This window comes from Fistularia commersonii, chromosome 6 (genome assembly GCF_037954325.1).
Source record: "Fistularia commersonii isolate RoL2024-O1a breed Wild chromosome 6, RoL_Fcom_v1.0, whole genome shotgun sequence".
NCBI lineage: Eukaryota > Metazoa > Chordata > Actinopteri > Syngnathiformes > Fistulariidae > Fistularia > Fistularia commersonii.
The window spans coordinates 8,711,398-8,727,375 of NC_141289.1; the positions used below are offsets into that span (position 1 = coordinate 8,711,398).

Sequence of the window (15,978 nt, forward strand, 5' to 3'; positions counted from 1 at the left end):
TTTCACTGTTACACCTGCAGCTGCAGGTCGACCAGATACGTGGAAATGGTGATTCATCTTCTCCGCCTTATTTTAGTCAGTCGTTTGTTTAGTTATTTGTTTGTTTGCTTTTTTCATTTGCTTGTTTAAGCCCGTATTAAGGGATGGGGATCAGCCAACTAATCAAGCTTTTTGGTGCTAGCTAGCTAGCTAACTTACTAACCTAGCATTAACCTGTCACTTTTTGCTAGGTGCTACTGCTTGTAATGCTAACTGCTACAGAGTTCTTTGAGAGCCTGTTTAGTTATTATCTTGCTATCCTTTTCACATGAATTCAATTGAAACAGTTTTATTTCCAATTTAATACCCTATGGTCTTGTTAATTATTTTTTGGTATATTGAAGATCTGCAGGCCATTAAAGTGAGGGCAATCCTTCATGGGTGGTAGATTTTCTTGTTTTGTATTATATTTTATGTTATATAATGTTTTATCTCCTTTGACAGTCTGGTTATCATTTGATCTGTTACGCGCATATATCATTTATATTCCAGCATGGATGCTGAGTAGATTCAATACGTGCTGTATTAAATAGCTATGTGTGAGTGGGCGCGGAGTCTCGGGGAATGTGATGGACAGATGCAGGCTGTGACTGCCTTCTGTGAGAGGCCTGAGGTGATGAAACTAAAATATACTCTTCATTTTACCATGGATGTCTTGCTGACACGTCTTCAGACAATGAAAAAAAAAAAATTGGAAGTAATCTATTCAAAATCGATGAGGACAGCACACATTGATTGACATCTCAGTGTGAGCCATTCAAATAATGAATGCGGTATACCCATAAATAGGAATATCAAACATTTTTGGGATATTGATATGTAGTCGACAAAATCTACCTGAAGCTTTATGTTCACATTACACGTCTCACATTCACACACACACACTCTTTTTTTTGCACTACTTTGCACTGGAAACCTTCATGCTGCTATTGTCCATATACAATCATGTTACTTCCTACCGACCTTTGCACTAAACTGTAAAAAGGAAAAAAAATCTGCTGCTACTCAAATATCTGCGTGCACTTTATACTTATTGTAAGAAACGTCAGCTTGATTCCTCTCCATATCAAGTACATGCGAGAAAATTGACAATTAAGCTGACTTTGACTTGACTTTGACTTTGAGATCCTTTCTAAAGACCAGCCGGCGGAGATATCTGTCTCTCAGCACCTTAAATGTTGACATTTACACACATCAGTGTAATCATCTTTGCTTGACAGCAAAATTTTAATTTGCAATTGATTTACTCAGGTAAAGCATCTTTTTGCTTTAACATATTACAGCAGAATGGATAATGTTGTAATGCTGGTCTCTTGGCTCACCTAGATGTTCACAGCACATCACATATCAACTGTAAATTATAATTTTTACAACACCCAGCACTCCTGAACTGAGTATTGCAGATTCTCTTATCGTTTTTTTATTTGATGATTAGTAGTTTGCAACGTGAAAGAGACATTTTATGCATCTGCAGAGTGATTGAGGTGTTTTAATTTGGGATTTTGCTTTTTCGGTTCTGAGGAAAATGTGACTTTTGTGTTTTACCTATTGAAACTGTGGCACATTGTCTTCCATGTGTTAATGCATTTACTGTGCTTGTCACAGTATCAGATCCCCACATAGACAGGAATTAGGAGGTTTGTAAGTCTAAAATAAAAGTGAGTCGCAACAAAAGCAAAACTATTGAAATATACAGAAAGGACCTAGAAACTACAAGGTTGTGTGACAATTCAAATATCAGAGCAGTGTGAATGCATCCCCATTGTAAACTAAAATGGATCTGAGGGAGCGCAAGACAATGGGGGGGTTACACATTAGTTTTCAGATAAATCAATTATTAAACTACATCTGCCATCAAGACTGCCCATGTCATCTTCCATCGAGTAAATACAGTAATCATCAACCAAGAAGTTATTTTTCTACAGCCGCTGACTCGTTGATAAATAACTGATGTGAGCAATGTGACAGTATCATGAAACAAGCAACGCAGAGGCAAATAATGAATGAGTCACCAGAAACTCCAGAGCCAAACTCATTTTAATTACGTTGGTTCCTATTGTCAAATACAGGATAAAAAAAGCATGTCCAGTGATGCATTTCCAATAACATTTTCTGGAAATTATTTTAAGTAGAACCATGAATAATCAGACATCACCATCATTGTGTTTCAGGGATTGTGTTTGTCTGTGAATGAATGTCTGTGCTAACCAAGTTGCGATGATATTCCGACCTGTATTAAAAGTCCAACAGGGTATTTTTAATGTGCAGCGCATGGTTTAACAGGAAGCCCTGTGGTCGAGCCAGACAACCCTGGAAAGATTATATATCCTGCTCTGCTTGGGCAAGGGGTTCCCCCGGAGTGCTGGATTGTGTTGCCGGGGATCCCTGGGATCTCCTTCTGTTGCCATGGCAACACAACCCAGGTAAGCAATTGGGCTATAGATAGGTGAATAAATATATTATTTGGATCCTTCATTGTCTATAGCGCTCATCCCGCAGGCCAGATCGGGGGGTTGAAGACAACGGCGGATGTCATTCGGTGAGAGGTGGGGTTCACCCTGGACTAGGTGATCACAGGGCCACTAGATTTAATTATAATAACAAATTTTAAGGTCTTATTAGATGGTATAGCGACATACAGGACTGTCTCCGAAAATTAGAATATTGTGATAAAGTTCTTTATCTTCTGTAATGCAAATACAAAAACAAAAATGTCATACATTCTGGATTCATTACAAATCAACTGAAATATTGCAAGCCTTTTATCATTTTGATATTGCTGATTATGGCTTACATCTTAAGAAAACTCAAATATCCTATCTCAAAATATTATAATATCGTGAAAAAGTAATTTTTGTTTTTTTAATTGCATTACAGAAGATAAAGAACTTTATCACAATATTCTAATTTTCTGAGACAGCCCTGTAAAATGTATCTGAGGGAAAATGGATTATAACCCTCTTTGCATGAACTGTGCACATAAGACTTATTTCGATCTCGTTATCCTGGACTTATTTGCCGATTGGTTTTCGTAGCTGTTGTTCGGATAGTTGTTGGGTTTTACATCTTGTTGCATTCCTGCTCTTTTTTTGTGTTGATTTTCAACCATTCCATCAGTTGTCAAGCCTTCCTGTTGTTTCGTCTGCAGTCAGTGTTGTTCTACAGCAGATGAAAACACCAAAAAACAGTTTCAGCAGGATGAATTCAAAAATGCCTTTGACTAGTTCATCTGGTTGCCTAGTTACAACCCCCCCCCCTCCCCATTATTTCTATGCTTGTATGTTAGTTCATTGTCCACTTTGCCTGATCTGTTTACCCTGTCAGTTTAGTAAGGCACTAACACTCACAATAAACACACACACCCATTACAATATGTTCCAAAACACATACTGCACTTGATGCTCTGACATCCATGGCAACTTGAAAAAAAAAAAGAGTTCTCCATTGACCCGCAGGGCGTTCTGTGATACAGCAGGAACAGAGATAGTTTCACCGCAGGAAAATAATAGAAAATAGCGCAATCTGGTGGAAATGCCCAAAGAACCACTGTTTTGATACTGAATGATACCGATGACTTTTACTGCATTGACAGTGAGATAAAAATACATTTTAATGAGTTTCAAAAAAGACATTTTACCCTGAGATTTATCGAAATGTCATCATTGTATCATTTCTGGCTTGACCTTTGGTGTGCCTGTTTACATATTGTATAGTTATTTTATTGCCTATTTGTATATTTTATATATATCGTCTATTTGTACAGTTTTATATTTGTATTGTCGTCCCAGGACTACTGATGGAAATTAGCTATGAGCTACAATCTGGTACAAACATCTCTGCCTCTGTGCTTAATGTAATTGTACACTGTGCTAATAAACTTTTTAAACCAAACTAAACTAAACTTAACCTTGAAATTAGACAATATATTCAAAATGAATGCTAAACTGTCAGGTTTGGGTCCTAGCTGGCAGATGCTAAATTCCATATTTATATCCACTTGCCTCCACCAGTGGTACGGTATGATAAGCAAATATCACAGCAAGTCAACAATTTATTAAAAACAAAAAAATCACAAAAAAATTTATATCAACAAACCACAGATAGTGTTCCTATTCTTAAAAGCGTGCATCCTTTATGAACTAATTCAGAACCGTTGAACCTAGTCATTGTTTCTGCTGTCATATTTATGCACTTTATCTTATTTTAATCAGAATATGCAACTGTGTGTTAGAATGTTTGGAGCTGTGGGAATCACCAATAGCACGAACGGAGTATAGCTGGCTGCCAAGAATGAAGCCTTCAGAAAATTAATTCAAAAATAATATCTGATTTATCTGTTTGTCTGAAAGACTGGTGCCATCCCAAATTGAATATGTCTGCTCATGTCAGAATAAGAATAAGAATAAGAAGGAAATTGTTGTGCCAGAGTTACAAGAAAAATATAAGAATAATAAATAATAGTAGAAAAATTGTATAAACAGTAAAAAATAAGAGAAAAAAGGAGAATAAGAAATACAAATAAACTATAAAGTGTCTTAAGTAACAAGTGAAAGATAAGGAGTGCACAAGAGTATGAAAAAATATTGTACATGTAGCTGTTATTAAATATTGCACAGTTATGAACATATATAAGGATAAATTATTAGTTTAAATTATTACAATTTACAGTAGGTGGGTGTTTTTTTTTTTCTTAAGGTTTTAAGATTTAAAGATTCCCTGTGGCTGAAGGGAGAGGAATTAAAAAGTCTGATAGCCTCAGGTAGGCAAGACCTCCAGTGGCGTTCAGTGGAGCTCCCCGGTGGTATCAGTCTACGGCTGAAAGAGCCGACGCAGGACGTCAGTGTGGCATGCAGGGGGTGATGAACATTGTCCATGATGCTGAGGAGCTTCCTCAGCATCCTCCTCTCTGACACCTGCACAACAGACTCCAGCTCCACTCCCAGGACAGATCCAGCTCTCCTGATGAGCTTGTTGAGTGTTGACACTCAGTCCTGTGGGACTGAACCTGGTGGTGCAGCTTCAATGAGTGAAAGCAGCTGCCAATCAAAGGTGAGATTTAAATAACAATGCCCTTCTAGAGTAAAAGCATGCAAATTGGCTGAGGTTCAGCATCCTACATATTTTGTGATTTTTCACACCACTTTATCATTAGGCAGATTGCTGCTCAATAAGGTTGTCCCTTTGTCTTGTAATTATACCATATACCATACCATAGCAAACATGAACTTACTCTTTTCTTCATCAATTATATGACTGTAAATGCAAAGCCATAGCAGAAAGCATCCACATACAGAAATGCTCGATCCACAGATAGTCAGTTGACTGGTTCGTCTCGGTATCGCCATGATAATGTAACCGGAATCGGTACGCTAAATGACTGATGAGACGAAGACGTGAATTGGTCAGAGTTACCGCTGTATGTGTGTATTTCCCCAGTTCATTGGCTTTAAGTTTCCATATTTGATTTCCCAATTGGCAAATTGGAAATGACAAAGAACATATTAGCTTATTTATATTTGTGTTGAGAAAAAAAAAGTTGTATCTAAAGTGGACTTTAATTCACGTCTTTAAAAAGCTCAGTATATCTTGCTGAACGTCAAAAAGTAAACAAAGCAGACCACAAAAATGAGTAGATTAGGAAGGAGCATTAGGCGGGACGTCAGCAAGGACAGCAACATCCTTCCAAGAAAGACATCTTGTTTTCAACAGAAACTATCAAAAATCAACAGGAACCTTTCTGCATGGAGGTCAAATGTTGACGCCTTCTAAAAATAACCGGCTATGTAATTTCTTCAAGCTTTTCAGAAAACACAAAAAAAAACGGGCATATGTTAAATATGGAGTTGATTTAGGCAAAAATTTATTTTTGTCAATGACAGTTTTTGTAAGGACAGGGATGATGTTCTACCTATGCTTGTGCATTTCCCCCAGGGTCTGCAGCATCTTCACGCAACAACATGCCATAGGTTGACTAAAGACTCCATATTGTTTCCATGAGTGAATGGTTGTACATCTGTATTAGGGGTCTTCTGACGGATCGGTCCAGGTCTCCTCCTCCTGGGTTGGTTAACTCATGACCATGAATATCACTGATAGCATGTAAGTTTTCTTGCTTGGTTAATGTGGATCGAGGGAAGCTTACACAGCAATCCAATGCATGTTGATTTTATGCATATTTATTAGTTCATATATGATCTGACCTTAGCAAATCCAAACTCGTGATCTATATTTACAGCAATATAAATATGATAAGATAACTTTCTTGTACTCAGGTGTGTAATGCAATTTCATCTCTCTGCTTCAAGTACATATTAACCTTGTAGAAACATCTGAAACACGTGTGCCTGTGGGCAAAGGTGTGTCTTTATCTGATATATTGTTTATAAAAAGCTTAAGACACAGTGTTGTCACTGGACGGAACTTTTGCAAAATGACAGCACTAAATATTGTGGGAATGTGTCTTGCCCTGCTTTCAGCGATAGCAGACACAGGAGCAGAAAGGTAAGTAATATTCCTATAAATTAAATAAACCTAAAAAAAATAAAATTCAGAAACTAACAAGGGCACAAATTCGTACTCAACCACCTAAATCCAGAAACTAGTATTGTGTCTTGAATTTTTGGCATCAAACACTGACGTAAGAGAAGCAATTGCTGTAATACTACTAATTCTGATCCATTGATCCATGTCATATGAGGCTAAATAAATAATAACAAACTAGCCATCCGCACTAGTGATAAGGTAAATCACGGCTTCACAATAAGAATTTTGGACTGATTTGAGGACTAGAGGGGGAAATATAGTTTCTTTTTTGTTTCAAACTAAACAGACATTGACGTTTCTATTGAAGAATGTTGGCTGTTTTTGGTCACATTTCAGTTTTTACTCAAAACCCATGTCAAGTAAGTTCATTATTTTAGGCAATATAAGCTGCTTTCATCATAACCCTAACTCTATCTTGTCTCATCAAAATGCTGCAGCTCAGTTTGGAAAAATGAGTAGAGCTGAGGTCACGTTGTTATATGAGTTGCTGTTGTTTTAATATTTTGGCGAGGTGGAGCTTTGGGCTGCAAGTTGTAGTTTTTAATAAAGTTGGTTGGCAAAAGATCACCATGGTTGCATTAGGAGGTTAAACTGTCTTAAGGAGGGAAAAAGTAGATTGAATAGACATTATTTGAGCAAGTTAACCAAATTACTGCTTTGCTACTATCAAACTGGGATGATGTGACTTCTGATGAAGTTTTTGCCATTTGCATTAAATGATTTTGAATAATCATAGTAGCAGTTATATTCTTATAAAGCAACTGTTCAGATCATTTATTTTCTTTATTAGACATTTTTGCTGCATTGCCTGGTCACACACATTTTTTTAAATTCAATTTGCATCTTGTTTATCTAATTCATTGTTGTTTCACACAGAGCTGTGCACAACTACTACAAATACCATACCATGTCAGAGGTGAGAAGACATGATAACCCTGCCACGTGACATTTACAGATCACACGAGCATGTTAGCGCACGCGCGTGCGTGTGCATCGCACATGTAACATTGACCTATCCTGCAGATTACAGACTGGATGGCTCAGACTGCAAAAGATCATCCTGATGTTGTATCCATCATTGAATATGGAAAAACCTATGAGCTCAAGACAATTAGCATGCTCAAGGTATCGCAACATCCGTAACGTCAGATATGAAAGTCGTTAAATTTCCCAGATACTATGTCTATGTTGGTGTTTTGTATGTGTGTTTGTATTTTGCAGCTGCCGTAAACATCGCTATTAATTGTTTATTTCCCAGATTGGCGTCAACACTGGAATAAAAAAGAAAGCTGTGTGGATGGACTGCGGTATTCATGCTCGAGAGTGGATTGCCCCGGCGTTCTGTCAGTATTTTGTTCATCGGGTAATTATTTTTTTAATCCTAGCTAAGAATGAGCAGATAATATCTTTAATTTTCAAGGTCTTCGTCTTAATCTGTGTTTGGTTCTGTCACTTCAGATCCTACAAGAATACAAAACAGATCCAAAAATGGGAGAGATGATGAACAACATGGACTTCTACGTCACCCCGGTGCTGAACATAGACGGCTACGTCTATTCCTGGAGGGACGACTCGGTCAGTCTAGTATTTTATGGACATTAGACGAATTACCTCTCCTTGAGCCATGGATAAACAGGATATGAAAGGATGATAGTCTGCAAGGATCAAAACAGCAATAATTATAAAATAAAATAAAAACAAGCTACAATCTAATCACTAGACTTACTGATTTTGGATTCTCAAGTACATATTTAATTGTTTAAAATAGAAACAAATTGGAGGTAGCGGAAATCTGCTCGTGGATGTTTTGTGCCAGACTATTTGTGCCAGATCACAGAGACATATTTAAGCGACTGACCAATTTTTTCCCATTCAGACTCGACTCTGGAGAAAGAACAGGTCACCCGGACCTGCGGGCTGCAACTGCTCTGGCACCGATCTCAATCGCAACTTTGATGCCAACTGGGGCAGTAAGTATCGTATTTGCTTTATTCAAAGATTGGCAACGCAGGCCACAGGTTTGAAAACAGCATGAAGGAAATCACCCTTTTCGCCGGGTTTCTTTTACGTTGATGCTCGTTTCTTTCACAGAATTTGTTTAACCCTTTGGTCTTCACAGATGTTTGAAACTCGCCTTAAGTTTACCCTTATGGATTGAATAGATTTAATTTGATTATCGTTATGTTACGATGAATAGTTTCCTGCGGCAAATGCCAATTTTTAACATTTTGCAAAAAATCTTCCTCCGTATCAAAGTGCCTAACTACAGTGAACCTGATGTTATTTTAGCCAAAATATTGCAGTCTCCCTTTAACTCTGTTTTACATTTTGGCTTTTTTTTTTTCTCCGGCTTCACTTCATATTGTTTAATGTCACTCTTCCCGGTGTGCAGCCAGCAGTGGCCTCCATTGTAAAAGCAATTTTATAAAGCTCCTGTTCTGCGTGAATGACATCAAACAGCAGATGGACAAGGTTAACAGCCTGCCAGTGACCACACTGAAAGATTTCTGTCCCCAAGAGTGCAATACATAAAACCTCATGTTGGGGAATTTTTCAGACCTCTCAGCAGGTTTTGTGTAATTCATCCACCCGATACCGTATTCTACGATACAAAGCCAACGTGAAGGTCTTACGCGTAGAAAGGAGCAGTTGCATGCTTGTGCCACGACAAATCTGCTTCACATTTCTCTGTTTCCTTCGCAGCCGTCGGGATATCGAATGACTGCTGCAGCGACATCTTCTGCGGGAGATGTCCGGCGTCAGAACCCGAAGCTCAGGCTGTAACCTACTTTGTAGGAAGTCGGAAAGATGATTTCCTATGTTTTCTGACAATCCACTCCTATGGCCAGTTGCTTCTGATTCCATACGGACATCCCAACCATACTGCCCCAAACTATGACGAGCTGGTATGTAGATACACTGCTATGCTCCTTTCAGAGATTTCTCGGAGAGTTCATGCACACGCTTGTATCCAATCTCATCAAACATGTATCTTGCAAGCTAGATAATATTATCGATATAATATTCCACATGTAGTTGTTTCGTTTGAAAATGAAGTCAACAAATAATGGAATTGTAAATTTCAAATGCATGTCAAGCAACAACTGACAACAGTTAAAATTGGATGTTCCTGATGTTATTTTTGTTAGTAATTTTTCCAGCAGAGGTGCTATTCTTACATCAGACTACTCAAAGTGAGGTGACGGTGAAACAAAATATACATTTTTGGCAACAGGAATAGAACTAGATCTATTCTGGAAAAAGAGGCCGAGCTGAATTAGTCCTCCAAATGGATGTAAAGTGTTTAAAACATAGAAAACATTTATTGCTATTCACTGTACAAAACATTTTATAAAAATAAGACACAACTGATAAAACTTTAATCATTAGTCCTTTGCCTTTTTGAGAGCCAATTAACAAAAAGTTCTAGTTTTCCTTTTTATTTCTCATGAATATTCTGCACTCATGTAATCTACTGAGCATTTTCATTCAATTTTGGCCCTTTCAATTGTTCCATCTATTTCCCTGCTAAACTCAGTAACATTGTGCGGTCTGTTTCTTTAGATGAACGTGGGTTTAGCTGCAGCGAAGGCCATCAAGAGCAAGCACGGCATGGACTACAAAGTTGGAACCTCACCAGCTGTATTGTGTAAGTAAAGATGCGCACGAGCTATTTTCAGACATGATGCCTGCAGCTGGATATGTGGGTAATTGCATCGATGGTAAGTTCAAGGGATCCGTGCTTACGAGGCACTCCGTCTCACAGGAAGGTCCCAGGTTTCCATTCTGACCGTGACTTTTCTGTGTGAAGTCTCAATGATCTCCTTGTACCTGCGTGGGTCCCCTCCAGGTTATCCATTTTTCTCTGAAAATCCAAAAGCACGCAATGGGTTACTTGGAGGCTAAATCGTGAATGTTTTCGTAAATGGCCTTGTGATCAACCACTCCAGGGTGAACCAGGCGTCTCCCAAAGACAGCTGAGATAGGCTCCAGGCCCACTGCAACCCTGAGTGCAGGATAAGCAGCAAAGATAGTAAATGAATCAATAACTAATGAAGCTGAAAGATACTGTTAGAGAGGGTTGGGACAGGTATATAAACATAAGAAAAAAAAAAACATGGTACTGTAGATATACGTCAAGAGGGAGGAAAAGAATAATAAAATCTTAAGAGTTCCTGAGTTCAATTCATACTCTGCACTTGACCTCGACACTAAGTAAGTAAATATCAAATATGCCTTCTAAAATGTGTTAATGGTTAATGTGGAGAAGGGCTCCTTCCTGTGAGCAAGGGTAAGATTTAAAGCAAGATGTGGTGCACAATGTGGGAAGGACCGTAAAAGTGAAGACACATTTCAAATAGGATTACCTTCTATTTTTCCTTTAGGCAGCTCATTTCAGGGGTCGCCACAGCAAATCATTTGCTTCCATCTGATCCTCTTTTCTGCATCCTTTCCACTCGTACCCAATAACTCCATGCCCTTTCACTCCATCGGTAAATCTCCTCTCTGGTCTTCTTCTCTGCCTCCTGCCTGATAGTTCCAACCACAGCGTCCCTTGTCCCAGATCTGCACCTTCTGTCCAAGTTCAAATCATCTTAGTCTGGCTTTATCTCCAGAACATCCACCATGTGCTGCCCGTCTGAGAGACTCATCCCTGATCCCATCCATCATTGTCATCATCTATTCCTTGAATAGATTATATGTCCACTGCCTCTCTAGAAAGTATTTCTGGAAAAACTGAAACATAGAATGGGTTGAAAATGTACCAAAATCTCCCAAGTATTTCTTTGGTGCCAATACGTCCACATTGGCAGGGTCAAGAGGGTCATCGCTTAGCTTCAGATGATATTTTGAGTGGTTCAAAATCACGTGAGGGATTAAGTGTTTCAAACGCTTGGTTGTACTAGAAATGGATAATCACTCATTGTGTATGGATTGGGTCAAAATGAATGGAAATCACAACAAATTGTGTTTTGAATGGGCGGCAGTCAAACACGTGACCCCTGAGTCAGCACTACATCAGTGCATGAGTAGTATAGAAGTGACTGCAGTTGTCACAGCAATGTTTTTCCATAGATAACATCTGTTCACAGACCACCAAGAACCCAAAAAAGACAAACTAGACTTGTTGTTGCAGCGCTGGAGAATCTCACAAGTGAAAAAAAAAATTGAAATATGTGACTTTTTTCAACAGACGCTAACTCTGGCTCATCCAGAGATTGGGCTCGGATGCAAGGAATCCCCTTCACGTACACCTTTGAGCTCAGAGACAAAGGACAGTTCGGCTTCTTGCTCCCCGAGGACCAGATTCAGCCCACCTGCGAGGAGGCCTACAGCGGAGCCCTGCACATCATCACACATGCCCACGACAAGACGTTCAGCGGCGCTGTGGCCAAAGCTGCTGCCACCCAGTGGACAATAGTGCTGGCGGCGGTAATTACCAGCGCCACCCTCATGTGATGTGGGGGAAAAAAGGAAACTGCACAAAGAATCTTTTATAGACTTAACATTAAAAAATGTCATCTTTTTTTTTTCTGTTGAAATAAATGAAAAACGATCTGTCGCATAAATAATGCATCATCTACCAAATTAAGTTGAATGCCTTTATTATCTGGAAGTTCAAAAATGTTTATGCGCCTCTCTAAATGTCAAATTCCATGGAATATTGTGATAAAAACTCAGTGATAACATGCAAGAAAGGACACTTACAATCAGCTATGCAAGAGCAACACATGTAAATACAGTGTATTTTTGCTTATAGGATTTTTTAAAATATGAATAAATATATTTGGATTTAATTTCAGTCACTAACTAATATTGCATGAATGCAGAGCAGTCCTTCTGAAGGCCTGTTACTTGTAACTGTTGTATGAAATGCAAAAAAATTAAATAAGGAACTTAAACCATTGCTGATGAGGTCTTTGTGCACTGTTTGTGTTGTGTTCTGTCTTGAGGAAAGTCTACAGATCATGTCAGTTTTCAAGTTTCTGTGTCACTGAAAGGTCTATATCCTTGTTGTCTCAGACCAGCCAGGGGCATGAAGAGCTGATCCTCAGGGGGAAACTGGTCCCAACGTGTCCACGTCCAGCCTTGGAGGGGAGAAGAAAGCATTCTCTGACTGACTTCCACTTGGATGTACCTGTATGTATTTTAGAGCAATTCTCACACACCTTCATTCTTCTCTGGTTCCAGGTTGCTTGGCTCCTCAGAACGCCCCCGGTCCATTTCTCCTTGCATAATGATGGTGACATAGTGGTACTGCTCCTCCACTCTGACAGAGTTCACCACTGACGCAAAGCGTACGTTCACCAAATGCACCCCTGCTTCCTCTAACACCTCTCTGTGAGCACAGTCTTCCCACGTCTCCCTGCAGAGAAACACAAAAATTGTTGCTCAGTCATTCCTGTGCAGCACTTTCAACACATTTGTGTCATCAGTCTGACAAAAATTAATTTTCAGATTTCGTCAACGCTTGGATTGTAGATGACAAGCACGTCTCTTCGAAATGAGTGAACCCTGACTGAAATAGTAAATTGTCTCAACTTAGCGCTTTACAGTAGTTAGCATTCATAGATGGCCGTGCAAGGCGCTAGCCAATTTGTATCACGAGGCTCATTATTTTTAGCCAATATGAACATTTTACAGATGAATATGTAAAATACAGCATCGATATTATGTATTCCCATCAGCCCCCCATCACATTTAGTTAGCTGTTGGGTTGTTACATTGTTATGGAAATATTCTATTTAACAGTTTGGTGTTAGAAGCGGGATAGCTGAAGATCCGTTGGGGACCTCCTGGACCATTGGTGGCTGATCACCAGGATTGTAATCCTCCTCTACCTCAACTAAAAGTGAACAGAGAGAGAGGACCGATGTCTAGGGAGGAGAACTGATAAATTCCAGTCTATCCAACAAACTGCTGAAATGCACTATTTCCAAAATTAGAGGACCATAGTTTGTCCAAGATTAAGAAATTTCACAGGGGTTCAAAATCCCACAACTAAGTCTAATTGTTTGAAGGTGTCAGCCATCAGCATAGAAACAGGCTTCCAAGACAGAAATCTATGGCTGAAGGATATGACAGATGCAGCAAAGGCAGTAAATCTATCTATCTGTTCAAGAGCACGACGGGGACTGCTGATTGTGCCATAATTGTTTTCAAACGGTAACTGTACTCGTATACTGGAACTATACATGTATGATAATAGGGCCGACAGTTGCAAAATGCTCGAGAAATTTTTCCCAATAACTAGGAGAAATGCATAAATGCATGGCCACCAATTTTTACACCTGTAATGACTGACAGAAGAGGAATTGATGTGGGACATATGAAAGCGAGTTGCTGTATGAAAACCATAAACGCAAGTAGGTGAGAGAAAGTGACCAAGCTAAGCGTAGCCAGAGCAGATGTATGGTAGTTTTGTGAAGAAAGAACATTACAAGAATGGCTTGGACAACTGGGAGCGGACATGTACCGTGTTGTCACTACTATCATCGGTATCTTATTTTCCAACTACCACCAAAACGTTAGAGGGATATGCTATGCTGGGCCTAGTGTCCGAACTCCTGCGACAAAAGCGAAACAGCGTCATTTCCAACAGTAAATTAATTAAATGAACGCTGAAACCCCAAAAGGGATTGTGTTTACTGAAAAACTGCTCTCTGTGTCTGTACTATTATAGTTAATCAAAGAATGATCAAAAGGGGGGATCGTTGTGGAAATAGTTTATGTAACTTTAACTTTACTGTTCTGTGGGAAAACTGTGCTTATTGTCGGAGCCCATGTCTCCATTCAGAGAGGGCAGACCGACAAGTCAGGTAGCATGTGCTCAGCCTCGAAGGAGGTGTCCTTGCTTGATCAACTGTCTGTCCTCCAGACAAAGTGTCCTTTTCTAAACAATGTGTCCTTCTCTATCTCATACGAAATACCAACGCAGACACATCTCCTGACTGATGGAATGTGTCCTTCAAAATGGTGCCTCCCCTCTATGCATAAAAACCCAGACCTGCTGTGTTTTCCTTATACTCTCCTAGAGACTACTCCGTGCTCGGCATGATTTGTGCCTTTTGAGGCCTCAAAATAAACATCCAAAGACCATTCATACCATTCTTTGTTATTCACCAATTTTCTACAATAAGCCTCCAAAAAATTTCCGCAACAACATCAAGTCATCGACTGCCAGCTAATTTTGAACACTGGCAGTAACTGACTTCAAAATGCATTCTTTCAATAATAATTCCAAATCCAACACCTTCCAGTCGCTAGGCATTTGAACATAACTTCATTGTGTTTTTAAGTCTACCAGCCCAATTACAACATTGCATTGTAACATCAGCCTGGTTTGTATATTTTTAACTAAAATTCCAAGACTGCCTGACTTTAATTCAGCATCTTGTTGTTGTTAGACATCTAGTAATGTTTTATTATTTATTACACACTGAAAGTGTGGCCTTCGGGGGTCTAAGCTCTTCTTCAACACATTTAAGTACAGTTACACATGGAGGGTGTTTGTAAATGTAATACTTTTATGATGATTTGTAACCTTTTTTTGCTATTGGCCAACTGAAGCTATTTTTACTCCAAAATATTAACATCAGATATAAAATGTGAAATAATGTCCAGGCTATACAGCAGGTTTGGTTATCGATGCTTGCAGGAAAAAATATATATACATGGATGGATGGATGGATTTTACTGACTAAAACTTCCAGTCCTCGACAATCTGAAGTAGCTGTCTTCATATAGCACACTGTAATACACCGCCCAAACTCCATTCAAAAATATTACAAATTAGTGAAACCACATCTATTAGACAGGTGATCGCAGTGACGCAACTTAAGCACGTCCATATATCATAGCTGAGCATTTGGGTTGGAATCGGCATTATGAAAGTGATTGCCATTACGACGGAAAAGCAGATGATAACTCGAGTGCAGATCTGTGTCTCCCCTGGCGGCCGGTTCCGTGAGGCGTTCAAACGTCCAGATTTATGAATGGAGTTTGTTAACCCTGGAAAATTCACCCACCCGAACTCCAGGTGGCCGCCGGGGAGTTGGTACTTGCCATTTCCCATCGCGCTTATCCGTTTCCCCAGAAGGACACACTCTGGGTGGGCCGGGTCTACTACCAGCACACCGACACCGACCCCCGGACGTTTAACGGTCTTAACAGACATTTTGTCTTTAAACGTGAGACATTGTCATAGCAGAAAATGCTAGCTAACGCGTCTGTGCTATGGCGGGGTGCTAAGCTGTGCTAAGCTAATCAGTCAGCGCAAGAGGAAGCACTGCCAAGCGTTTCCGGATACGCCTTAAAGCTCGAATTGAAAGCATAGATTTAAATTAAGTGTAATTTTTTTTGTCTTTATAAATATTAGTCATGTTTACGTCCATG

The 15,978-nt window shown here is 39.3% G+C and overlaps 2 protein-coding genes across 3 annotated transcripts; one reads left to right on the forward strand and one right to left on the reverse strand.

Annotated features, from left to right (window-relative positions):
* The first annotated feature begins 7,273 nt into the window (after positions 1-7,273).
* cpo (carboxypeptidase O) lies at positions 7,274-12,128 on the forward strand. Of its 2 annotated transcripts, none has more exons than XM_086147469.1 (8): positions 7,274-7,498; positions 7,606-7,707; positions 7,841-7,945; positions 8,041-8,157; positions 8,459-8,552; positions 9,286-9,488; positions 10,147-10,231; positions 11,777-12,128. In XM_086147469.1, exons 1-8 carry the CDS (start codon positions 7,490-7,492, stop codon positions 12,040-12,042), a joined length of 981 nt encoding a protein of 326 aa, XP_086003595.1. In that variant the 5' UTR covers positions 7,274-7,489; the 3' UTR covers positions 12,043-12,128. The 2 variants fall into 2 exon arrangements, with proteins under 2 accessions (XP_086003595.1, XP_086003596.1); XM_086147470.1 differs by having other exon boundaries at positions 7,418-7,498; positions 7,613-7,707.
* Positions 12,129-12,228: 100 nt separating this feature from the next.
* Positions 12,229-15,847, reverse strand: nudt15 (nudix (nucleoside diphosphate linked moiety X)-type motif 15). Its single transcript, XM_086147473.1, has 3 exons — positions 15,612-15,847; positions 12,753-12,949; positions 12,229-12,671 (listed from the first exon to the last, which is right to left on the reverse strand). Exons 1-3 carry the CDS (start codon positions 15,758-15,760, stop codon positions 12,562-12,564), a joined length of 456 nt encoding a protein of 151 aa, XP_086003599.1. The 5' UTR covers positions 15,761-15,847; the 3' UTR covers positions 12,229-12,561.
* Positions 15,848-15,978: the final 131 nt, after the last annotated feature.